Source organism: Poeciliopsis prolifica, unplaced genomic scaffold (genome assembly GCF_027474105.1).
Source record: "Poeciliopsis prolifica strain line A6 unplaced genomic scaffold, Auburn_PproV2 SCAFFOLD015, whole genome shotgun sequence".
Classification (NCBI taxonomy): domain Eukaryota; kingdom Metazoa; phylum Chordata; class Actinopteri; order Cyprinodontiformes; family Poeciliidae; genus Poeciliopsis; species Poeciliopsis prolifica.
Window position 1 is genome coordinate 3,228,773 of NW_026562390.1, and position 25,898 is coordinate 3,254,670.

General features: G+C 36.8%; 4 protein-coding genes across 6 annotated transcripts in view; 1 reads left to right on the forward strand and 3 right to left on the reverse strand.

Annotated features, from left to right (window-relative positions):
- The first annotated feature begins 343 nt into the window (after window positions 1-343).
- Window positions 344-2,712, forward strand: ppp1r3c2a (protein phosphatase 1 regulatory subunit 3C2, duplicate a). Of its 2 annotated transcripts, none has more exons than XM_055040026.1 (3): window positions 344-433; window positions 540-630; window positions 1,559-2,712. In XM_055040026.1, exons 2-3 carry the CDS (start codon window positions 617-619, stop codon window positions 2,541-2,543), a joined length of 999 nt encoding a protein of 332 aa, XP_054896001.1. In that variant the 5' UTR covers window positions 344-433; window positions 540-616; the 3' UTR covers window positions 2,544-2,712. The 2 variants fall into 2 exon arrangements, with proteins under 2 accessions (XP_054896001.1, XP_054896002.1); XM_055040027.1 differs by having other exon boundaries at window positions 360-429.
- Window positions 2,713-7,129: 4,417 nt separating this feature from the next.
- Window positions 7,130-9,056, reverse strand: LOC129366704 (phospholipase A2-like). Its single transcript, XM_055040693.1, has 4 exons — window positions 8,968-9,056; window positions 8,500-8,647; window positions 8,290-8,423; window positions 7,130-7,975 (listed from the first exon to the last, which is right to left on the reverse strand). The coding sequence occupies exons 1-4, from the start codon at window positions 9,014-9,016 to the stop codon at window positions 7,857-7,859; spliced, it is 450 nt and encodes a 149-aa protein (XP_054896668.1). The 5' UTR covers window positions 9,017-9,056; the 3' UTR covers window positions 7,130-7,856.
- A 1,202-nt stretch (window positions 9,057-10,258) lies between these two features.
- Window positions 10,259-18,479, reverse strand: prkab1a (protein kinase, AMP-activated, beta 1 non-catalytic subunit, a). The gene is made up of 8 exons (XM_055040591.1): window positions 18,373-18,479; window positions 16,197-16,379; window positions 15,900-16,080; window positions 15,722-15,813; window positions 14,756-14,870; window positions 13,416-13,549; window positions 13,258-13,326; window positions 10,259-12,102 (listed from the first exon to the last, which is right to left on the reverse strand). The coding sequence occupies exons 2-8, from the start codon at window positions 16,344-16,346 to the stop codon at window positions 12,025-12,027; spliced, it is 819 nt and encodes a 272-aa protein (XP_054896566.1). The 5' UTR covers window positions 16,347-16,379; window positions 18,373-18,479; the 3' UTR covers window positions 10,259-12,024.
- Window positions 18,480-23,864: 5,385 nt separating this feature from the next.
- Window positions 23,865-25,898, reverse strand: part of phf24 (PHD finger protein 24) — a 29,342-nt gene continuing 27,308 nt past the window's right edge. For both annotated transcript variants that reach the window (XM_055040546.1, XM_055040545.1), the window contains one exon: window positions 23,865-25,146. In XM_055040546.1, the coding sequence (XP_054896521.1) occupies window positions 25,050-25,146 (97 nt within the window). In that variant the 3' untranslated portion in view covers window positions 23,865-25,049. The remainder of the gene's footprint in view (window positions 25,147-25,898) is intronic.

Below are 25,898 nucleotides of genomic sequence, written 5' to 3' on the forward strand. Positions count from 1 at the left end.
ATTTGACAGCTTATTTCAAATCAGGTTATCTAAATAGTGCCAATTCACAACACATGCTGTCTCTGGGTTCTTTACACAAAAAGAACCCCCATTTGGTTTGAAAACTGAGTTGAAAATATTTTGAACCGTTTTTTTTCCCCCCAAAACCATGTCGTCATCAAAGAAGGATCCCATAAAAGGAAAGTTCTCAGTATAAACTAATGGGCTGCCTTCACAGGGCCCATTAGACGGCCCTGTGAAGGCGGGACACAAAATCTGCAGTTGATTGGTGGAACTATAGCTTCAGGCAGGTGTGATGTCACACAGCACGCTCCTTTTTAATCCCAAAACTCAAAACACAGGCCCCAGACACAACAGAGACTGCCTGACTGCACTCTTGTCTTTATTTGTACTATTTCACTCACCTGAGAAACTACATGTTACTCTATAGTATGTGAGTATATCATTATATGCTAAAAAAAATGCAATCGCATTGTTGGGAAAATGCTTGTCTTTCCTTGCATGAATAGAATATGTTCTTACTTTATTTGTTTTTTCAGTTGCAGATCAAGCCATCTTAGCTCAAAGCCTTCTACCTTAAGAACAGAAAAAAATTGTGTAAATCTGCAGTGGGACAATGAGTAGCTTAAGGTAAGTTACTATTTTCAATTTCAGAGATCAGGCATAATATTAAGACCACCAGAAGTGAGAGTAATTTTGTCATAGTGGTATACAGACGTACATAAAAAAAAGTGACTATTTTGACTGACAGTTAATGAAGACAAATGTAGGACTTTGAGCAAGTTTTACTAAAAACAAATAGCGACTGCTGGGTAAATAGGTCAGGACATTGGCAAACTGTAACTGTTGTGGTGTGCTGCCAGGCTGCAGTGCACTGTATCTATCAAAAGGGGCCCAGGGAAAGAACAGCAGTGAACCTGCGATAGGGTCATGGCCAAGGCATGTTGATGGATGTGAAGTGAAAAATGTGATCAATCACATTTCCGCCTGCATTATGTTGATATCTGGGTGTGTATGCATGTGCTTGTGTCTTGCCTGGGGATAAATGGCACAAGAATTCGCTTTGGCAAGAAGGCAAGTGTGCAGAGGTTGTGAGGCGTTGAGTAAAGTTTCGCTGGGAAAATGTAGGTCCTGATATAACTGTGCATGCTACTTTGTAGTCTACCTAAATACCTACATGTTCATACCCCCTGTTTTCTTAAAGCAAAATATTCCACCTTGCAGCACAGCTAAATATTTTAAAGAGGATAATAATGAGCTTGAGGCGTTTACTTGGACCCCAAATTTTAATCCAGTCAAGTAATTGCTGTACTTACAATTTCACTTCATGAATCCCCCCATGCTAATTTCCTGCTAACATGTTGGTGGAACAGCACAACATCGGGGCTCTAGTGCTGCCCATGCCCTCTTGAGCTTCGGGATCAGCACATTATTAGACATTAATGTGGTCATGTAGTATGCCTGATCATGATTATTTTTGGTGGCATTCACACAAATATGATTATGTTGAATATCATACTTCCATATTTATAACAATGTTTTTTTTTAACCTTCTCAGAGTTCTTCACCCACATCCTGTGGCAAAACCAGACAAACTGTCAATGAACTTGGGTCAGCACCAGCCTCTTCATCAACCAACAATGATGGCTCCTCTGAAACTAACGCAGCGATTTTATCCACCAAACGACTATCCACGAAGAAACAGCCTTCGCTTTGCATATCTGTCCTCCTCTCCACCCTCGTCATATGTCCCTACAATGCACCGGAGCCGTTTCAGCAAGTACAGCTTCAGCACGCACAAGAAACGTGTGGTATTTGCAGATGAGGTGGGGCGGGCGCTGACTGTTGAGCATGTATTTACCCCCGATCCCCCATCCCCACCTCCTGCTCCAGCAACAAATCCCTGTTCACGCCATTTGGAAGGCCAACAAAATCCTGCAAACAGAAATGGATCACTTACGCCCAAGTTTGGCCTGGGTTTCCCTCAGCCTACAAAGGACTCTGACGCATTTATTGCTTGCCTGCAAGAGAAATGTGTACAAATGAAGAGCTGCAGCATTTCAGACAACACCTTGATAGGTGAAGTGTGTGTTTTCCATAGTTGCCCAAAAAACACCGTAAATATGAAAATGACTTTTGATTCATGGGTCACCAGCAAAGAGATTCCCTGTAAATTCCTTGAGCAGAGGCAAGTCAATGGCCTTGATGTGGATGTGTTTTTCTTTGAAGCATGCCTGCCCCAAATTACAGACAAAATAGAGCAGATTGAGTTCTGCTTCACATCCAGCCCAGGGCTCAGCTCTGTGCTTCACTGGGATGACAACATGGGACAGAATTACAAAGTACTGAGGGAAAAAGTTGAATCATGTCCAGGCAAAGACTATACAAAGCAGTTTTACCCCTCTCTTTCAAATTACCAGCTACCTGTTTATCCACAGTTTTCTTATTTCCAAAAGTGTGAGAATCTGACTTACCTCCACAGCCATCTGCTAACCAGTGGTTTTAGGTCTGCACACTGCAAACCACTGTGTTGGCTGGCATGAAACATCCAATATAGTGGTATGTTAGCACAAATATTACTCTGCACAGAGAATACCCTGCTGTAATGTGACTAATGTATTATTAAATTATTATTTTATTTTTTTTCAACTGAAAATGAATGTGTGTGTACAATCTTATTAACAAATACAGTAAAGAAATTAGTGTATGCTACCTACATTGGGTCAGATTCTTGCTGTGTATCCATTTGTGGACTAAGGCATGCCAGACAGAAACGGGTCAACGAAGCAAAAATAATCTTCTGGAAAAACAGTTTAGTTTGAAGAGTATGTCCCAGACGCTCCCTTGGCTTCAACATTCTTGGAATTGTTACATCTTGTTCTATAGATAACTGGTTTGACAAATTTGAGACGGTATGTACTTTCCTTTTGTATGGACTTGTGTTTTCGAGAAAGGGTGGAGTCATTACAAAGCATCTTAGCAACTGCAGTGAGAAAGTTCTTGTTTCTTCAGTTTCATTTCCACCCAGGTAACACTTTTTTTTTTCTTGACTTTCAATTCCTTCAGGCTATCGCTGTCCTGTTTCAACCTAAGTGAATGTTTTCAAGCTTGTGGTCTCAACTGGAATGTTGTATTAGATCTGCTTACAATTATCTGATCCTTTTCACATTTTGTCATTTCAAAGAAATGATGTATTGTCTTTCTATTTTTTCCTAATAAACATTTGAAAAGGGAGGCATGTCTTTTTTATTCAGCACAACTGAGACAATACTTCAAATACAGCAGCAAGGCTGTTGGTATGTTTCTCTCAGCTTTGCACATCTAAATAAAGTGCCTATTCTCATGCAAAATAGCTACAGCTCATATGTAACAGAGAGTGTGAACATCTTTTCCATAATCTTTTATAACATCTCAGTTTTTCTTCTGCAATTGCTCTGCTAAGCTTACGCCACCTTCCCATCAACTCTGACCAGCTTCACTGTTACTATAGAAAAACATGCATTCCCACACCATCATTTATCACCTCTAGGTGAGGACAATCCTCACACCTAAGGACAATTTAGAGAAACCAATTAACCTGTCAGTCACGTTTTTGGACAGTGGGAGGAAGCCAGAGTACCCAGAGAGAACCCTCACATGCACAGGGAGAGCATGAAACCTCCATACAGAAAGACTCCAGGCCAGGACTGAAACCCAAAGACAAATCTTGCTGTAAGGCAACAGTGCTACCAACCATGCCACTGTGCAGTTGGTAAGACTTCTGGCCAAACGTTTAGGCCAGAAGTTAGACAGCAGGTGCAGCTGATCCAGAACGCTGCAGCTTGCATTCTCACTAAAACCAGGAAGATGAAGCACATCACCTCAGTTCTAAATTTCTTCCTCTGACTCCCTGTATATCAGAAAATAGACTATTATAGACTAAGAACACCAGTTTATTCACTGAACTGCTTAGCACCATAATACATTAAAGATCTGCTGTTGTTGCATCAACCTTCCAGACCTCTCAGAACATAAAAGCAAGTAAAGAATTTTAAAAATCACATTATTTTCATTAACATTCCACGATGAGGTACTTATTTGAGTTATCTTTAACATACGAGTCTAATAAAATACATAGAATTTTGTGGATACAAATGAGACAAAAGGAGAAAAAGATCAAGGTTTATTGTATGGCATTCCACTTGCACCCTACCTAACCCAACCCTAATACTTTATTGCCAAAGGAGAATGTGTGAAATGCATTCCTGTAGCCATTCCCATGCAGTTGGTTTCATTTAACATTAAGGTTTCATAAAATGTGTATTTCAAAACAAATCCAAATAGAACAGGTTGGATATAGGTTGCTGGGTGTTATGAAAGGGAGTGTCCTCAGAAGTTATCTTTTTTTTTTTAAACAAATTAATTCAAGAAATAAGTTAAAGCCCATTTAAGAATCAGAAAACATTGCTATTACAAACTCTTACACGCAAACTGAAAACAAAAACAGATAAGGAAGAGAAACCTTCTGCACTGTCCCAAGGGAACCCCCAAGCAACAAATCCAGGAACATTAGCCAGCATCAGTGAACACAAGCACTCTGGAGTGTTTACTGTATTGCTGTCAAGCAATTTAAACTGGTGATTAATCACCACGATTTTTGTAGATAACCATGATTAATTGCAGATTTTGGTGCAAGCTGATTTATTTGGTAGACTCATTACATTTTACTCACATCAGTGATTTTTCAATTATGCTCCCTACAACTGCACATCAAAAATATTTCAAAAATATCAGAAAATAGTCCTCTGAATTTTTGTTGTGGTGTACAGTAAAGAGTAAATCTTGTGCAGATGCAAAATGGGAATTAGTACCTCTTGCCTTTGAGAGTAAAACATGAGATTGCATCCAGTGTAGGCGTCTGGCTACAAAGATATTCACTGCAACGAGTTGTGAAGCATTGAAACATACATGCACTCTCACATTTTATTTGTATCTATCAAGCTGGAACAAGCTTGATCTTTTATATCTATGAGCTCAATTAGGTCTGTTTAGTAGCATGTGGTATTGCTAATTGAATTCATGTGCTCAAACATCACAGTAGAGTGAAATTAAAATATCTAATCTGACATAGGTACAGCTGTAAGACCAGAAGTGTACGTGAGAAGTTGATGTTGATTTTAATCTGGGAATTTATATGGAATCTTGTTTAGGTATAAGCAAAAGGTGTCGGTGCTGACAGGTTCTAACCAAGGCCTCTGGGTGTTATATAACAACAATTAAGAGTGTTACAAAACAAAGAAAAATTACTAACATAACCAAACAGAAACTACACCAGTCATAAAATGTGTCTAAATTAAGCATATCGATTCACATACAAAGCTATTTTTTATTTTGTGGTTGTGTGGCGTTGTGCAAACACTGCTCTGCTGAAACTCTAACTTTTAGGGAGTGTAGATCATTAAATCCTTTTATAACAGAAAGCCAACTATACATGTCAAGGACTGAGGAAATGTAGAGTCAGAGGAAAAGCTAATTAGAGGAAAGTAAAAAGTGTTTCAATGTAAATTGTGAGGGAGTAGTCAAATATGATAAGCATGTGCTTCTCATTCAGCATGATGCAATTTAAATGGATGCACTAAACTGGAGTTGAGGCAATATTATCAGCCATAACATCTTGGAAATAGAAAATAGAATTAGATTTTTAATACTTGGAACTGAAACAGTAATACACAAGTAGATTGGATGAAAAGATACTGAAAAACAAGACCTTGATCAAGACACCTACTCAAAAAAAATTGTTCCTTAGCAGGCCTGTGGAGAGTTAGGTAACATGCTGAGGAGGAAGTTCAACCACTGGAATCAACTATATTGGAGCAAGAAAATTATCTTACTGGCTCTTGAATATCTGTGCTGGATGTTCTTGTTCAAAGTTTCTAAACTTGTTAGAATTTGTTGTCCTGTGATATCAATTTCAACTGCAGTCTCAAGTGTTGTGCTAATTGCTTTAATTCCTGGATTGTAATTTCCCCCTCCTTGCTGAAAAAGTCTATAGTCAGGACCCACAATGAGGATGGTGTGTAAAGGAGTTTTTGTTTGTTTGTTTGTTTTCTGCCACACTATGATACTTTGCATGCAGTCTAGAATAATGTACACAAAAGTAGACTCTAGTTTATACTTGACTGTGTAGGGAAACTTGTGTCAATGTATTTTATTTAGGGTATCAGAGTAAATAGAGCTAAAGAAATGCCAAATCTAGTTGGATTCTCATTTGTAAATTGTTTAAAAACTATATATCATTTTCCTTCTGCTTCACAATTTCACAAAACCCTGTGTTGGTCTGTCACCCAAACATTTGTGGTCTAAATGTGAAAAAATAAAATAAAAATAATCAATAAAGTGCAATAATTAGGAAGACAAATTGGTTACGAAGATATCCCAGCAGTATATTTGTATGCAGTGTCATCCATATTTGCCAGCATGCACCCATACACTGTGAACTGGGAGATAATCAACAGAAAATTTTGTAAACTCATGGAGTCTTTATAACAAAATATGTACATGCAATATGTTTCATATTTGTTAAAAAAACAAAACAAAACAAACTGGTTAGAATTTTTCATGAATTTTTCATAAATCAGTTTGGTTGTTGTACGGAAAAACTGATACCTATCAGCAGTACTGGCACTTTTAGTTACCATAACAGCAAAATATATACAAAGGGTGTAACTTGAGAAACTTTCAATAGTCTAGTATCACTTTTTGTCAGTGTGTCACTCCTCTCATTTTATCTTTCAGCCAGCAGCAGCCTCAGCTGGACCATGGCCAGAAGTCAGCTACCGGCTGCTGAGCATTGTCTGAAAAATGGGCTAAAGAGTGAGTCAGTGGGCTGCAGGCTCAGCAACGAATCACAACAAGCGAGCGGTGAGTTGTTAAAGTAGATGACACATTGCCAGGCTGAGAACATAACCAGGAATGAGGTAATTTTTGCCTGTTTGCCAAACAGGCTGGATGGTGACCAAAGTCTATGTGAATCTTCATTTCAGTTGCGGTTGTATAACCATCTTGTTTATGATTCAGATATTGACAGCCTAATTAAAATGAATGAAACTTCTAAAGTTTGTTGTCATTTTCAAAGATAAAGACCAAGCTGTTTTCAATTATGCAATAGGAATTTAATATTATTGCAAATATTTTGTAACTAAACTGCCAGCATGACATAATCATTGGAAAGCACCAGGATAGTTACATGAAGATTGGTTTAGATTAGTCACTTTCCTAAAGTAATGGCTAAAGCTATTTTTTGCCAAAAGTGATTTTTCTGTTGCCAAAATCAGTTTTGGCAAAAAAAAAAATTACTAAGGTCATTCTAACAATTTATAGACCACTTAAAAGTGAAAAATTTGAGGATTTAGGTATTGAAAAAAATATTTATTTTCCTCTGGGAAAAAAAAAGTCATTTATTATTTCTAAATATGTTACATAAAGTGAGAAGAACAACTGTTTTTGAGCAAGTCAATGCTTTTCTCTCATCTGACACACTAATGGGATAAATGAGAAACAGTGCCCTCTGCTGACTGTAAACTGCACCAAAAATTGCAATTACCATCACACTCAAATGAATGGTAAACATGATGATGACATATAGGGTGAGACATAGCAGCAAGTCCAACCAGAAACATCCAGGTGGAGAAAAGATGGATGCTTAGAAGGCCACATGTGAATCATATCATTAGTAAATGGTGCTGTAAGGTGCATTGACTAATGGACCTTACAGAATTTAGAATGTGACTTAGAATGACGCCTGATGAAGTAGGACAGAAGTTTGTAAATGGATGTGGCACAGATTCTTTGCTTGACGCAGCAGTTTGTGCAGGACTCTACTGACACTGGTCACTTGGCAGGTGCTCATGTTCGGGGTTCCACTCTGACCTGGCGAAACACTCTGCGGCTTTGCGGTCGCACTCACAGATGAACATCTCACATTCGTCGTTTTGGTCTAGAGAAGAGAAAGAAATTGTTCCAGTCAGTTTTCAAACTCTGACAGCCAGGTAGTACTGGTGAAAATAGTGCAATGACAGAGTTGTCCACTTCTGAGCAGAGCTTGACGTGAGAAGTGTATATGGATTGAGCCAGTAAAAAGTAGAATGAGTAAATCCACTGTGTACAAGTCAATGAGAGATTTGCATGCCTGCCTTCTCTGTTTTGAGTGAAAGTTACCACGTTGAAATGACGGGAAAAAAGCTACAATGTCATTATCGAAGAGTAAAAGTTCGCAACTCTAGAAAAATAATTTTTAAAAAGTCAACTCACTTGTACAAGAGAGCTTTCTGTTAGCTTCGTCACAGGTGTAGGAGTAAATCTCGGTATAAGGGTTATCCAGGATGGGCCAGCACTCCGGATGCTGCATGGCGTCACTGTAACACTGGTCATGAACCTGGCAGCACCTGTATGGCAAAACTAATTGTTAAGCACTGCAATTTTTAAAACAAACAAAAATATTGAAGATATTACAATAATGACCTATCCAAATCGTCAACGGGTGTGCCAGAGCCTCCGTATCCACAGTAACATCCATAGTCTGCATAGTCCAGAGCAGGCCAGCTGTCAGGCAACAAACACAGGATCATGCCCCTGAACTGATGGAGAGCCTTGTAGTCCAGTGAGTGGGCTGTACAAAAATAAAAGGACATGATAGTGACTTAAACATATTTAGAATTTTTAAAATTGTTTTATATTTTGACATATCATCACTGGAAACTTGGTGACACAGGTCAAATAAACTTGATATGAAAAAAACTTGCATCTGTAGTTGAAAAAGGAACAGCAACAATGAAATGTAGCAATTACACTAAATGCAAGTGCATTATGTTTAGCTATCGCATAGGAACCCAGTAAAATACATGAAGGTTTTGTATTTTAAGAAAACTGAATATTTTAGGGAGTATAAATACTTTTACAGTCGGGCAACTTCTGTGAAGATGTACTCACCTACAGAGAGACCAACAGCCAAGAGAAAGACGGTCCGAAAGGCATTCATTCTGTGAGTGAGAGGCTTCAGTCGGAAAGTGACTTTCACTCAAAAAGTTCCTTTATATACACGTCATGTGTGGGTCCTTGGATGTCAGCTGTCCATACAGTTATCAGTTCACACGCATTCACACTCACAAAACAAGCCAGCATGTGTAAAGGTTAAAGATTTCTCACACCTTGTAAGCTTGGATCTCCTATGGCCAAGCTCCCTGCCATAAAGTCACAGAATGTCATTGCTGATTCATCAGTATGGCAAAAATAATGCTTCCTTACACATGCTGAATTAAATTAAACAAGAAAATTCTTCATGTTTTTTGTAGTAATAAAAAGGTTATGACTGATGCACTCTCATCATATCTATGCTTTTAGCTGTCCAGTTATTCAATATTTAAGGGAAAACACATTTAGAGTAAGTTTTTTTTTTTGCTTCCTCCCCCCAAGATGTCAAACTCTTGTTGAAGCATATTGTTGCAATGACTCATAAAATCTACCAATGTACCAAGAGTATCAGAACTGAAACTGATGCACACAGTTTCACAATAATCTTTCAACAAAATCTTCAATGATACATAAACAGAAATTATTCAAGCATCTGGTAAATTTAAAGTTATTTTTAACTAACCAAGAATGGGATTATAGAAAAAAGAATTTTGATTTTGATTTAAAAGTGGAAAGTCCATAGAAACCGTGACTCTGGTTGGACCACTACAAAACTTAACTGTACCTTCCAGTCAGAAAAAAAAAAAATGTTGGTCAAATTAAAAGATTACATCAAATCTGGGGTGGAAATGATTTTAGGATGAACTTAAAGCAATATTGTCTGAGTCAATAAAAGACTTGTTAAAAATAAAAAAAAACGGAAAAATTATTTCCTTTTCATTTATAAAGCTCAGATTCACAAAAGGTGCAGGCAGCAGAAACTGGTACTTTCCAGATCACAGAACCTCCACCAGAGGGCAGATTTCAAAAATAGAATTTGTTACATCAAGTTTTGAGGAAACTACAGAGATAAGAAATGTACAGCTGGGCATGCAGCTCTTCCCTTGTAATCATTTGCTGGTGCACTTGTTTTGTGAGGCTTAGAGTTATATAATTTACCTGTTTTTGCCCATCATTACTTGAGAAATAATTAATTAATTTTCTGGTACAGATCAGAAAGAAATATACAACTCATCACCATATTATTTTTTAAATTGAACTTTGAATAATCAATATTCCACACTCTGATTAACAAAACAGAGCTCAACAGTTGGAGGTGATCTTAATTTAATCTTCATCAAGCAGAAAAATATGACAGCGGTATCTTCCGATACATTGTCATGTTAGTGCACAAATTCAACATCAAATCAATAGTTAAAACTTTTGAGTGAAATGGTTTTTACCATACAAGGCAATCAACACAATAAAAACAATCTGGATCAACAGAATGAACTACAGCAACCAAAATATAAATAATAGAATCTCTAATAGCTCTAGAAAATATATAATCTTTGTCTTGTGTGCTCAGCACTGTGTACATTTCCCCATCAATATAAACAGCAGAAGAGAACACGCAGATAACTGCCTCGGAGCATATGTTCAGTCTGTAACCTGAAGGTTCACATTCTTGATTGGTGACGTCTTGTCTCAACCATGGGAAAGACAGCAGCAGCCTTATTTACACATATTTCTATCAGCATGATTGACGATTACAACTTTGTATATGTTTCGATTTAAAACGCTTCAGTGTCCTACCAAATCATAATTGCTTTCATATGTATTCTACAGAGGAAACATATTCCTGCAAATTAATGTACAAGGAAAGGCATATTAAATAGGAATGTAATAACTGACACATTTACAACCTTAGGTGGATGTTTACAATAATTAGATATGCGCAGTATAAATCACTATAAGTGTGTTTTCTGCTTGAAAATCAAACGACTTTTAACTTTATCTTCACTTATGAAAAAATTGCAATAATCTTTTCTTTGTTGCCTCAAACAAGGTAAATGTTATTCTTACTCTATCATCTTTTTTGTTGTATTTTTCTCCCCAATCAGTCTGCTGACTTTTTAATGCAAATTATAACAAACTTAAAAAAAAAAAAATGCAAAAAAAGCAAAGCAATATTCTCTTTTCACGACACTGACTTTTCTTCTTCGTATTGCTCACTGTGTTGCTTCGGGCATTCGACACACACACACACTGCATCATCTCCGAAGGCACTGGATTGTTACTTTTGAGGGGGCTGGAAGCAAGTTTGTTAGCAACGGCTGATTACCCACAATTCTTCACTCAGTGGAGGATGAAACTGATGCAGACAGCAACCATGTCTGAGGCTTTAGTCTAATAAGATTCAACAACTCTCAGTTTGAGGTTCTAAGTAATCTCCTTTGGCGACCAGATAAGACTCTGATACTCCTTCATTCTGCTAATCTGCACCTGTCTCTCTTCCCATAGTCAAGTTTTGATTAAAGTCTGAGGATTACGCCTTAAAAGTAAAAAAAAAAAAAAAAAAGTCATTCTGGCCATTACTGTTAAAAAAAATGACTTCAAATACATTTTCAAGCACCACTGCAACAGTTTCGTCTGTAACAACAAAAAGGTAAAACATTTAACTAACGCATTTCAATGCTTATGTTAGAAGTTCAAAAAGCTAAATGTCATGTCATCAAAATTTGCATGAATATCCTCTCAAAGGATATTCGTACAAAATATTTGAAATGTTTTGTATGTTTGAAAATGTCTCTGAAATGCCTTTCAACTTGTATAATTTAATATAACAAATCATCTCTCACTGTAAAGAATTACAATTTTGTAATTATGTTTAAATAAAAAATAAAAATAAAATCACACCATTATAGAGTCCTTCATTCAGTAGTCAACTTGGATTGACGTGAACAGGTGAGGGATTTTTAACAGGTTTCATCCAATTTTTCTATTTCATGGAAGAAATTCAAAAACAAATGGAAGAAATATTCTGCACACTTGGTGTATAGTTCACGCACAGACTACTGGAATGAAACATGGCCATTAGATGGGTTTATACAATAAAGTGGTGACATATTTCTTCTTATACCGATGTGTCGCACTAAGCACCATCACTCCATCCTGTGACAAAATAAACACAAGACAGAGAAAAGATTAATGTAAAAGCATTTCACTTCCATAACTTGAGGTCATCAGAAGTATAATAATGGCCTTTTTACATTTTCCCATGGTATATCCAATAATTACAATGCATTTTGCATGAATTTTATGTGGCAAACACTCATCTAGTACTGCATTGTGGAAAAGTAGAGAATACAATTTTCAATCTTTTTGTACAAATAAAAATCTAAAAACTGTAATGTCCTTTTGTGTTTAGTTGCCCTGATTGAACTCCTGAGTGAAATCCTTATGATTTCAGTAAATGTAGACAATAACATTTGACCTGTCACAGTCAAAAACATGCTACACAATAAATTGTATCACCAGTTATTGCAAGTTTATGTTGTCGTAATGTTGTTTTGAGACCATTTTCAATTCACATATTGACAACGCTATAATGTTGTAAGTCGGACCTTTTAAAGACCAATAAACTTTATTTTTTTTATAGAACACTTAACACTGAAAGTTGTTAAGTGTTTTAAATATCCAAATGAAAAACAACAACCAAAAACAATTAAATGGATTGAAGATGTCCTGGAAACAAAATTTCTATTGAAAAAAATAATCAGAATGGAAATTATCTAGCTCATGTTATGGTGCTTTCAATTGCCTTAAATTGAGTAAAAAAATGACACAAAGCAAATACCTTAACTCAACATTATGTTGGAAAGAGTCAAAAACTTATCAACCACACTCTTCCTTAAATGGAAAATCTCATTTAGCTTCTCCCATGTGAACTCAGATCGTTTGTTTTTTCCCTCATTAAGTCTCAAACTACTGTCTCTATTTATATGTTTGCATGCACTTTCTGGTTGTTTTTCTTAAGAGTGGTGCAGCAGGGGAAATGATCTGCCCTTCAGTTTGTCCTGCAATCCTTGTGCCAGCATCTTATCACTGCTGGCATTCCACAGATACGATCCGCTCTGCAGGCTGAGCACATACGCCCTCTATCCATGGTAGCGGTCAACATTTTCTGGGAAAATACCCATAAAAGCTGGCAATTTCTCACAAAGATTCCCACACCAGCATTCATACAGTAAGCATACACTGACAACAGGGAATATGTACCGTATGTGGTTTTTGTAGTTCAGTAGTTCAGACAAGTATGTACCCTACCTTAATTGAAAGCGCGTAAAGGTGATTGAGCATGACGTGGTTCGGTTCTGGAAGTAACGCAGGGTCACACTGAAGATAAGAAAATGGAAAAAAAAAAGACAATCAATAACAACCAACCAGGGCAATCCTATAATCCTATTAAAATCTGACCCACTTACAGATATTCCAGTGTCTTTGTTGAGGATGACTTGGAGGAGGTGTGGAGGGAGGATAGGTGGGGACTTAAACTTTTCATCCTGTTTGGGAACATAAGCATCCTGGTGATATGGGCCAGGCGGAGAGCTGGACAGGTCTAACAAAAAAAAAAAAAAAAAAAGAATGGTTGGATTAATACAAAGCTTCAGATTTCAATAAATCTGAATAATATCAGGCAACCAAAATGTTTTGCAAAAGTATTCACATCCGTTATATTTTTAACATTTTATCATGGTGCAACAAAGGCAACAGTTTGGCCTGTAGAATCCAGTAATTACTTAAATGGACCGTGTCTGATATAATGAAGAAAAAAATATTGAAAAAGCAACACATTCCGTCTGAAAAAAAATCAGATGAAAACGTTACAGAACTTTAGAAAGTCATTTTAATCAGTGAAGTTTATTTATATCGCACATTTCAGCAACAAGGCAGTTCAAAGAGCTTCACATCATAAAAACAAAGTCAAAGAACACAATCAGCAACTGAAACATTACATTTTGCATTTTACATTTTGTTGTAAAAAAACATTTTTTACATGTTTCATTTATTATGCTTCAAAAGCAAAGCTGAACAGGTTGGTTTTTAGTCCAGACTTAAAGGACCTAATTTCATTTCTGAGTCATGCAGCTGCAGACAGACAGTGAGTGCTACTATCTGAAAATGGGGAAAACGTGGAACTGTGGTGAACGTTCACAATGGTTTGTGACCTTCAGTTGTTCAAACATTACGTTCTCTGCACATTATAAGAGAACTTGTAATCTACAGAAAAATAATCATTTGTAGCACACCTTCAAGGCCACGTCTGAATCGCTCAATCAACACAAAATTAAGCTTTCCGAGTGGCCTAGTCAAAGTCCAGGGTTAATGTAGAGACATAGTGTGGCGCGACGTTAAAAAAGCCATTCATGCTTGCAAACAAATATCAATTTAGCTGAATTAAAACACTTCTGCTTCAATCTGCACACTACTCTGAAAATATTGTGCTAAAACCTGCTGTATTATGTGAGGATATTTGCATTTTTCTAGGTCATTAATGTCACATTATACTAATGCAAAAAGATACACTTACTGCATTTCTAAAAAAAAAAAGTAATAAAAAATCTTTAGCAGGCCTTCCATACTATCCGTTTCTGTGTCTTTTACCTGAGGCTATATTTTGTATTCCCTAAATTGAACTTGCTGCAGTGCATGATTAATCAATTTATGTAGCAATAACACAAAAATAAAAATGGTATTAAATTTATGCTTTTAGAAACTTGAATCTGCTTCTGTGATTTTTTTGTGATCAGTTGTTAGCTCTCACCTGACACGTCAGAGGATTTTTGTGAGTCCACCATGAGAGCATCAAACACCTCAAAGTCAGTTTTCTTCACCTGGATGATATTATTAACGGTGCCCAGCTGGCTGGTCACAACAGGCTGTGAAAAGTCATGACATCGTCAAATAAACAGACTTCACAGACAACCCAAAAAGAAATCCACTAGTTAAGGCAATACCACATTCCTTGTAATCTGAAGGCCAAGTTCATTATTTGATCCAATAAGGCCCTCCCATTGTACATCTAAAAGTGCTTTTAATTATAGGAGCTACCAGAAATAACTAGAGAATTTCCACTTAGTGCAAATATAGAGTGAAAACTATAACCTGAGGGGATCTGCACTAATTAGCTAAGAAGTGTGTTAGAAGTGAAGCAGAATACTTACAAGGTGTAAAAAATGTGGAAGCAGCAGCGAGTTAAAAGCAAAGATTCGTTATAAACATCTTTGAAAACTTGACTTCACTTTTTTATTAGGATCAGTTGAGAAGTGGGACACATTTTCTGAGACGCACTTGAGTATTTGCGAAAGTTATGGACCACACAACCACCCAGATTGCTAGAATCCGCAAATACCCGAGGACCTTTCTAAAATTTTGTTCCTAGAAAATCTAAAACTTGGTTCTTCGTCAACAGCTTTAGGAGAAAAAAGTGATCCAGTTCAAAAATAAAACAAAAAAAAAAATAGGGAAAATATCAAAACACTAACATGTGATAATGACTGAACTTCTTATACTTTGAAAGGTGTAAATGAAAGCAATTAGCCTTCAAGAAGCACAAGCTAATTTAATGAATTTAAAGACTAAATATTTTTACCAGAAAAAAATGACTAAATATTTCATAAAGTTTAGACATTATAAACAGCAGACGTCTTAGACGTCAAAGAGCTAAATACTCAAATTTAAATGCTTAAAATATGTAATAGAAAAAGCCTGAACAGATGTAACAGCTTACTTCAGTTGGGTCATGGGTCCACTGGCCATCTACATAAAACTTGTACTGATGTTCCCCCTCAGGTAGATCTACAATTGCCACAAATGTGTTGACTTACAACTGTAAGTACGTTAAACATTACTTAAGATACACTGTACATATTATTAAACATACTATGGAGGTAAACTGAGTTTAGGACATTGCCCCCACCTTCTTATTAAGGGAATCTTATTGGCCCAGTTGTTGAAAGACCCAGAGAGGTAGACCTCTTTTCCGTCCCCTGTCCAGCGAAAAACGGTTGGTCGGTCAACAGCCAGGCCTTTATCATCTGCTTCCAGGTCCTGCTGCCAGGCAAGGAACTCCTCCTTCCCTAGAGGGGCCTAAAACACACATCATAGAGATATGATATGCTGTTTTACCTTTAATATGACAAGAGTTGGATTTCAAACCATCAACATAAAAGGAAATGTGCCTGTGAATAAACATGAATGGATACCTTCATGTCTTCTCCGTGGAAAATATCAGCATCCTCTGGGCTATCCATGAGAATTTTGGGTCTCTCTCCCTCTTTGATGCCCCGGCTGTCTCTCCGCTGAGCCTTCTCCCCATGACCCATTCCAGCCCGCTCACTGCTTGTGTTCCCCATTGTTTTGTCTTCTTGTTGGCCGTCACAAGGTCACTGTGAGTGGAGTTAAGTTGTGTACAGCCATCAGAAACTCTGATAGTTTTCTGTTAAATAATTTAAGTAATCATTGACAGCTGCTGTGGGAATAAGGTCTACATGAGTTATTTATTTCAGTTCACATTTTCATTTGTCTTTTGAACAATAAAATCCATGAAGGAATTTTACAGGTATAGCATTTTATGAGCTATTTGAACAAAGTAACCAGCATGTTATTTTAGATTCAACGTGATCCTCGCATAACATTTCTCCCAGCGTGAATTCTTATCTCTGTGAAGGACCTCAGGGTTTGTGTGGAGAACCTGTTAGTTTCTTTGTAGCTAACCAACCTGTTAAAAGTATTTATTATCACCTAAAATAAGTCTACAAATAAAATTATCTAAGATTCATTAACCTGACCATCTTTCATGCAGGTGTAAAAGTGCCGAGTCACCACCATGTGGGTCAGGTAGTTTGAAGTCTAGGCTTTGACTGAACTATTCTTTTGTTTTGTGTGTGTGTGTTCAGTCATTCTTGTTGTAAATTTGATGCTGTGTTTTGGATCACTGTCCTGCTGACGACCCAGCGTGGGCCATTCAGCTGTCGGAGGATCCCACAATCGACTCACTGACTGAACTGTGATCAGGTTCTAAGGCTGCAAAAAAATAAATCAATAAATCCTTAGGGCTCTATCTTGATGAATGATATTGGCGGTTGTGCTGATATGCTGTGTTTAATTTTCCAGAGAGACGGGGCGAAGCATTATGAGCCAGTATTGATCAGTTCATCAATCTGACTAGATAAGCAGCAAGTGGAGAATACTTCTACTCTTAAATATTAATTAGATATTGGGTTAAATTAATTGACCAGGTTTGTGAGATCAGTGTGGAGATTTCTAAGGTCATTTCTGTACAATACTGCTAATGTTCCAGTGTTGTGTTCAACCATTTAGTTCACAAAAAAAGAACAAGTTTGTTCAGTAAAGATAATACTTTATCTATTACTGGCTCAGGCCAGTCTTCATATTTGACCAAACTGGTCTAACAGTAAGCACAGATAGACTCTACAAGCTATTTTCATAACTTGCACTTGAGTTTTAAGATTATATTGTTTTTAAGCTTTGTTGTCTTAACATGTTTAATATAACATATGCAATTTAAAGTGTTATGCACCAAGATTGAATCTTGTTCTCCAAATTCAATTACTTGTCAATGACAGTAGTAATATTACATTGTCTTTGTTTTCAATTTAGTCACAACTGACAATAATGAACCTGAAACAAACCAAAATAAAGAAATCATTTTTTGCACATGTATGTGAATGCTTTTGTTCATAATGCTGCATGTTTTACAAGCTTGATTATGATTAATCAAGCCTTCCCTAAATATAAATCAATTTGTTATCCTATTTTAATGTAATAAAAACGTCTCAAGTCGAATGAGACTGCAGCATGTATTGTTTTCAGCTATAAATTTGTTACAATTCCAGCATCATGTTGTGTAGCAATCCAAATAACAATTATTGTTGTTTTTGTTCAACTCTAAGGCAGGTTTAGTACTAGACTTTAGTGATTATATGTCATTCTTTTAGCTTAACAACGACAGCTTAATAATCCGTTTTACTGTGTAAAAATCAAAGAAAAAGCAGAAAACATCCGTGGGTTGACGCAGAGCTGGATCAGTTCATATCTGAGTTAAGAGTGGATTAGCAAAAATAATCTAAACGTAGTTGATTTTCTAAGAGAATCAGCAACATTGCGCAGCTTCTGCACATAATTTAGGAACGGCAGGGTTAAAGCTGAATATAAACTCCGGCGTTAATCATCTCCATCACTGCTCCTTTCCGAGAAAACCCACAGAGGGTCAAAGCTAACATGTTGGACTGAAGCTAACAGGGCTCCATCAGTACGTTGGCGTTCGCTTGCTAAGAGGCTGTTTCAAGACTACAGCTAATGAACTCGTTACGAAAACAGCTGTTACAGATGCAGGTGAACGTGTAAAGTTTTTTTTACCTCAGGAACGTTTACCGTCGAAGATGCCGGTGTCTCATAGGCTCCATTTCGATGGATTCTGATACAAAACGCTACAGGGTCCAGCTAAACAAGTCCGCCCCCCATCTGCGCACGCGCACACGAGCTAAATGAAATACATAGTAACTGAGAAAAACTGACACATGTCCAATATTTAGTCAACTCTTGTTAACTAATATAAAAAGGATTCCCTAATTCTGACCAAATGCGTTTATTTTAGGTTATGTGAAGGAATTCGCATCTTTGAAGTAAATGATGTAATTTCGTTTATCTAACACTAGATGGCAGTGTGGCGCAAGTGCAAAATATGCTGATATTCAAACAAAACTTCAATACCACCGTCACCGTGCCTTACAAACGTTTTTACAAACCTTGGGCTATATTTTATTACATTTCAACAACCTAGTTGTTTTATTTAGACTTTATTTGATAGTCTAAAAAAAAGTTGTACAGTTTTGTGAAGTAGAAAAAATACAAGTGATTTTCTTATTTGTTTAATAGGTTCCTCAGAATGCTGCTGTGCTTTGCATTGGTCAGCCTGCATCTATGCATCTGTAGGTTTAAATTTTATCTTATTCTGCTCCGCAAAACTTCTGAAACTCAGCCAATTTTTTCAGACATCAATTGTGAATACTAACTTTTAAATCTTGCCACTGATTTTTTTGAAATTATATCCTAGAAATGGTTTCTAGAGCATTTTTTATGCAAATATTGATTGTTGAAAGTCCACAGTTTATCTTGGACGATCTTCTGAGTGAGGTTACTATAACTTGAAATTATTATTAAAAGTCCATTTCTCATAAAACAGCTCAAATGCAGGTGGAGCTCTAGTTAGAGTCAGAGTCTGTTTTCCCTCGCTGCAGGGTAAAAAAAAAAAAATAAATAAAATAGCTAACCATAACTACTTCCAACAGGCCATAATAGCAGGTCCTGCAAGGTAAAGTACACACCTGTATTGACAATAATGTCAATACCTATCAGAGTAAACTCTTGTTTGTTTGGATCTTTCAGTCTTTTAAATCCACAGGAATTGTTCTTTCAGACCATCTTTCTACTTTTAGCAGGGTTAAGCTTTCAGGCAAAGCACTTGGCAGTGTGGCTCAAGTAAAAAAAAAAACTGTTTTTTTATCTCCTACACAATTTTATAACGGCATCACTTTTGTTTTCCACCAAATGTTCACCTATAAACAACACCCTAGCACAGTGAGATTCTGGACACAAGCGGCTGTAGAGACTGGAGGCTTTGGCACATAATGAGGAGCTGTTTTTTTTTTTTTTTTTTTAAAGGAAGCCTTCGAGCAGAATGTCTGATAGAAGTTTCATTGGACTGATTTTATTTTTTACTGGAGAAAAAGAAAAGTCTCCCACAGGGCTGATACTAAGACTTTCAGAATGGACACAAGCCTAATTATTGGCATGGACATAGTTCACTGTCGTGCACAGATGTCTATTCACTGTAGGTGTTTATTTCTAGAAATCCAGTTCACTTCTGAACTGCTTTTATGCCTAATTTTACAAGTTGGGAGTGTTTACTTCTTGTATACACGCCTGTGTATCCCACTGTCTATTTGCATATTATGTAGACAGAGCAGAAGGAAGATGCATGCCCCTTCTTAATGACGTCTCCTGCTTTCATCAAATGTCATTAAATTAACTTGGTCTGAAAATACCCACAATGGATCTCTGGAAGCGTGCTGCTGTAATTGTCTTGTGTCAGCTGTAGAGTCCAAGGGGGTTCCAAAGAAAAACTCACAAGAGAAGATTTGGATGCTTTCTTTATTTTTGCTAGAATATTAGGGATATTTTCTCATGTTAAAAATAAATAAATAAACAATTAATAAAAAAATAAATATAAAAATCTTTTTTTTTTTTATTTAATGTGTATTTTTGTGATGGGCATAAAGTGGTATCGCAATTCTAATGGCAATTGGAAAATGAGGGCACTGTTTTAAAAATTTTGTATTCATTCCCCTTTACACCTTTTCCCCTTCAATAAAATAATGAGCAACCACACCACTTGCTTTCAGAAGTCTGCAAGCCTAACGTATACATGCAAGTGGCTCACTAGTAATAGGTTGCAGTTTTTTTATGCATTAGCTTTTTTGTCTCACTTCAATCTTTTATGTTATTCAATAGTTTTTCAGCTCGTTGTATATCTCAGAGCACTGTTCAATCCATCATCTGTTGACAACCTCTAATGTCCAAGCTGAGTGTTAAAAGTAGAATTCCTCCACTCAGCAAATTTCCCTGCTTAAAGGGAGTAGGAAATTTGGGTTTTATTTTGGCCTCATCCATCTGTTCTGTCAACACACTGCTTTTTTGTTTGGTTTGAAAGCAAACATTCATCCTCAGCCTGTTCCCAGACATATCTTAAGTCCTGAATTCTGGAGTCAAACAGCAGTTGTTCAAATCAGACAAAAAGCCAGTAGTATCTTGCTCTGGCGTTGTTGCTCAGTGTGCCAAAGTGCTCTGTTCGTATTAAAGTAAAATTTGCATTTCATTTGGAATTTAAGCTCCCAAAGCTGTGATAAAGACTGCAAAATATATAACATGTAAAATGCTGAACTGGAATAATTGGGATTCTGCTCTGTGTTCGCCTCTAATCTTTCAATTTCAGCAAATACGTTCTTTATGTAAAGACTTTGCAGGAAGAAAACGCACAATGAAAAACTGAGATATACGTTTTACTTTTGGTTACTTTTCTGGATAAACATTTTTCATTATTTGGAAAAAAAGATACAAGAATCATAAAATGCAAATACAAAATCACATATGACCAAACTCATTCACATTTGACCAAGCATTCTGTGCATCAATTAGCATGGTCAAGAGGCTAGCAATTGAATCTGTTATGAAACAATTACATAATATGCCCATCAAAACCATTTTTCTCCCACACTTTTTGTATGCTTAGTTCACTATCTCAACAGTCTGACTTCCACGTTAATATTTGAAGTAACGTAACTGCAAGATTGAACTCCAATCATTGTTTGCACACAGTGAAAATGTAGCAAATGTTTAAAAACTATCTGGCTGCAAATTAAAGTTTTTATTATCCTTTTTACTGCTTGTTCTTTTTCACCAACCAGATAACTTTACATTATAATGTGACTGTCCAACTCCAGCCCTCATGGCTGGTGTTCTTCCGGTTTTCGACGTCGCTGCTCCAACACGTGATTCAAAAGGTCCAAGCACTTCATTAGTAAGACAAAGTTCTGCACAGGCCTGCTGATGAGCCATCAATTCATTCAGGTGTGTTGAATGAGGGGAATAAGTAAAACCTTTGGGACAACGGTCCTTGAGGAATGATTTTGGAGACCAATGTACAATAGCATTTGATGAAAACAAATATTTCATGTACTCCATCTGTCGCCTGGAACGTTAGCTGGAGATAGGCACCAGCACCTCACAACTCCACTAGGGACAAGGGTGTAAGAAAATGAATGGATGAAACTATTTCATGTGCTTGATGTGTGAAGTCCACTCAGCAAGAAGAAGGTAGCCTCATGGCAGACACTTCCTTCCCCATGACCTTTGGCCTTTTTAAGGCTGGGAGTTTTTAACACTCAAATCTCAATCTCCAGTTTTAAGACTGAATCAGTTTTAAGGTGATTTCAAACAAAAGCCAGTTCATGGTTTTGAGGTGGATTATTCTGTGTATCTTTGTTTCTTCATTTCATCAGTCTTGTTTCTGTTTTCAGTCCTTCTTTGTGTTTCTAGTTCTGTTTATTTTGTGTCCTTACTTATTCCTTGTTACTCTGGTTTAATAATATTTCCTAGGTGTAGTTATTATTTAGTGTTAGATTCATTTTCTAATCCATGGGGTAGTCTCTCTTGCACCCTGTGCAATTTTTTGTCTCTCTCTCTTCCATCACACCTGTAAACTGTTAGCACATCTGCCCAGGTCTTTTGTTCCAGCTTTCACCCTCACTGTATTTAAACCCTTCTCCTGCTTATACTTCTTGCTGATTTGTCCTGTTATATCCCCTGTTAGTTATGGTTAGTCTCAGTAAAATATGTATTATTTTCAGCTTTGAAAATCTACCTGAAATTCAAGAGTTTGTAATAAAAAAAAAAAGAAAAAAAAAACCTCTCTGCCTGTCTCTGGCCAGCTCTGAGGAGAGTATAGCACCAGGTTGGTGGCAGCTGGTGCCACCAACCAAGTCTTGAGCTCAAATGTGATCTCATATGATGAAGAAGAGAAAGCCAGGTTTTTCTCTTGATTCTGCCTAAGGGTAGGGCTCTGCCATGGATGACAAGGTTAAATCTATAAACAAAGGTGGCAGAGGTGACACACTGCTGAACCAATTGGAAAATATTGACTGATATTTTTCCTTTTTGAATTCTTTGAAAGGTGTCATAAGACACCTGTATTTATTCTCATGTAAAAAAACAAAACACACATTTTCTCACTTGGGGAAAATCTGGATCTGGATGTCCTGTGGGACTCTTTGCCTTGCATTGTTTGTTTCTTCACTTGAATCCAAAACTCTGCATAAGTTTTGGTTTATTAGCAAAATAAAATATTTAAATTTGAAGAATCTGAGTTTTGTGAGCAAATGTAAATTCAAGCTTGCGATACAATTCTGTGAACTAAGAAAATGTACGTTTTGTTTACTAATTTCAAAATACATTCATACGTCAATATTACTGAAACAATGAATAGTTGCAACATTAGTCCGAAATTGAGACTACGGTAAATTCAGAAAGCTTCGAGACATAAATAGCTGTTTCAGTTTTTATGGTGGCAATTTGCATCGCTTGCAATCCAGTTTGCTGTGAAGAGTGATGAGATCGAATTCCATAATTAAATAAATGGAAGTTAATAATAAATCATGAAAATCTCATTTACCCCGGCCAAAAACTGACATGCTTGCATGTTAGGTATGCCCCTACCTAACGTCCTACAGTTAGGTAGGGGTGAAGCATTGATGAGCACAAGACGTCTGTCATTCTGATTGAATTAGAAGAGCAGAGTAGTTGCTGCACAAGGGATTGGGGTTTGATGGCATTCTTGTTTTGATCAGTCGTGGTTGCCTCCCAGGAAAAGACCTTCCCTTTCTCACACAACCTGCATTATTGTCTGACAACTGTCAAATAAAGGTCACTAAAGCCATTACAACCTTTAACTTAAAAAGAAGTATAACTTAAAGTAGGCTTCAGTTACTGTTATTTGACCAGATTTTCCAGAAGTACAAATACGTTTACTAGAGATTTTGTGCTAATAGTCTCATCAAGTGCTTGTACTCTTACCTTATAGCCATAAGGTCCTGACTTCAAGTTCTACCCAGAGGTCTTTCTTGTTGGAGATTGCATGTTCCCTTCATACATGTGTGGATTCTCATCACAATGATGCATCCTCTAGCATCATTGTGACTGTTAGGTGAGTTTCTCTCTACCTTACCACCAGACAACACGTCACTCTCTACAACGCATTGATACATGACATTATGAAAACAACACAGGACACAAGCTAATGTGTAAATTCCAAGTGTTTATTACAACACTGTGACATATTTCTTTAACCAACAAGTTTAATTTTATTTCAACACTTTATTCATTAAAAGAACAAGGCATACATATTTCATAATCACTACACAATGTACCCCAGTGGTTTAAAGGGAAATCTCATTTACACTCTTTCAGTCCATCTTTTCCTGGCAACCTTTTTTTCTCAATAGCTACGCCTATTAGAAAATAAACTCCATTTCTCCGTCACATCTCACTTTCTTTCAGTAATTCATTACAGCGTTTATGTCAGACAATGATTAAATTTTATATCATTCTCACGGTGCAAATATTGTGGTTAGAACAAAATAAGCGATTGTTTTTACTTTGTCATAGTGCAGCTCGGAGAGCACAACAAAAGCAGTAGGACTATATGGCAGTATATATACATATACATACATGTCACTTAGGAGGTTATCTTTCATTAATGTTCACGTCCTTTTCACAGTTAGTTTTTCAGAAGAACACAGATTCTTGGATGAAACTGGGATAAACAGAGGATACATCTAAAGATACAGGGATAAATACAGCATGAATGAATAATAATTTATATTAGTATGTGTAGCAGTTGGATTTTATTGTATGAAGATAGCTTTGATCCATCAGGGGCTCTGATTGTGAACTGAAAAACCAATATAATGTCATGTGTGTATCATTAGCACATGGTGAAGCTTGAAGTGACAAATACTTGAACAGAGTTAACAGCTTGTCACACAAATGAACCCACTCAGAAATATGTGTTATTTACCTTATGTCACTTTTAGCATCGTGGCTTCTTATGTGTTAATAGAGACACCCAAAGTTTCAGAAATTTCACAAAGCGGCTTATCATGAAGAGGGTGGCTGTCCTTCTCATCGTATCTCTTACACGTTTTGGAAACTGTTTGGAGTTTGGAACTATAACAGCTGCTTCCACTTGGGGTGTCTGTGTATCGAACACATTCATGTTGCCTGTGTTGTTGTGCTGAAGTGACTCTGGAGAGGAGAGTTTCTGTTGATTGCTTCATTCGCTACTACCTCTTGGTGCTTCAATCGGTTTCCTCAGTTTCACTCGTCATGACATCATGTCGGCATGTTCATCTCTTCCCCCTGTTCATCCATAGACTACATCACTCTTCCTCTCTCTGCAGGTCGCACTGGAGGAACCTGGACTATAGAGGCATCCGGATGTGCATGGCAGAGCTATTAGGCCGAGCTGCCAAAATGTAGATGGCACTCTCCCTTAAAAAGTCTGCCCAGGTCAATGGCCTATTGCATGTAAGAAAACAAATAGTTACTTACACATGCTGTGAAATTAAATTATGGATTCAATTTGTTACATCGGGAAACTTGTTTTCTATTTGTCTTTAACATAGAACATTGAATAGAGAGAGAACTAAACTCTTGTTAATACATATTAGTAGTAAGGAAAGTAAAATACCGGAGAAAATAGACTGCTAAGATAACCACCAGAATAAAACTCAATGGTTTCAATGCATGTTCAAAGGAGAAAACCAAAATGCACAACCCCAGAAATCACCAGCTCAGCTTTATTGTAGGAGGATTTGGAGATAAGGAGGAGGGAACATCATGTGGTGGAGGTGTATCTGCATCAGAGGTGATTACTTTAATGGTGATATAATTTTTGCACACTGCAGCCATAGAGGATTGTGACGTCCAGGATTTCTTAACCATAGTTTTTGTTGATTATTCCAGGTTGAGACTCTGTAATCCCAGCTTCCAAACTCAACTGCAATGCAGTATGAGCAATGACTGTCTTGAGAAGCAAAAATGTCTTGGCGATTGACCATAATTTTATGTTTTAAAAAACATACTATTAGTAGTAATCATTTGAAAAATAATAATTTTCTAGTTCATAAATAAGATATAAAACATGTCAGTGTATAAAGAGGGACTATCTTACAAAGCATTAAACTACCATCAATCCAGGTAATACTGTTAAGAAGGGCATCAGGTCTCTGTCTTATGGTAATATGCTGCTTTGAAAATTAGGTTATAAA

Bases quoted from the DNA above. Each gene is read 5' to 3' on its own strand.
- LOC129366704 (XM_055040693.1), bottom strand. From the start codon at position 9,016: ATGAATGCCTTTCGGACCGTCTTTCTCTTGGCTGTTGGTCTCTCTGTA. The intron at 8,648-8,967 runs GTGAGTACATCT...ATTTTTGTACAG, and splicing joins GGCTGTTGGTCTCTCTGTAG to CCCACTCACTGGACTACAAG. The intron at 8,424-8,499 runs GTCATTATTGTA...TTTGCCATACAG, and splicing joins CCCGTTGACGATTTGGATAG to GTGCTGCCAGGTTCATGACC.
- prkab1a (XM_055040591.1), bottom strand. From the start codon at position 16,346: ATGGGGAACACAAGCAGTGAGCGGGCTGGAATGGGTCATGGGGAGAAG. The intron at 15,814-15,899 runs GTCCTAAACTCA...TACAGTTGTAAG, and splicing joins AATAAGAAGGTGGGGGCAAT to TCAACACATTTGTGGCAATT. The intron at 14,871-15,721 runs GTAAGCTGTTAC...GACTTTTCACAG, and splicing joins GGACCCATGACCCAACTGAA to CCTGTTGTGACCAGCCAGCT.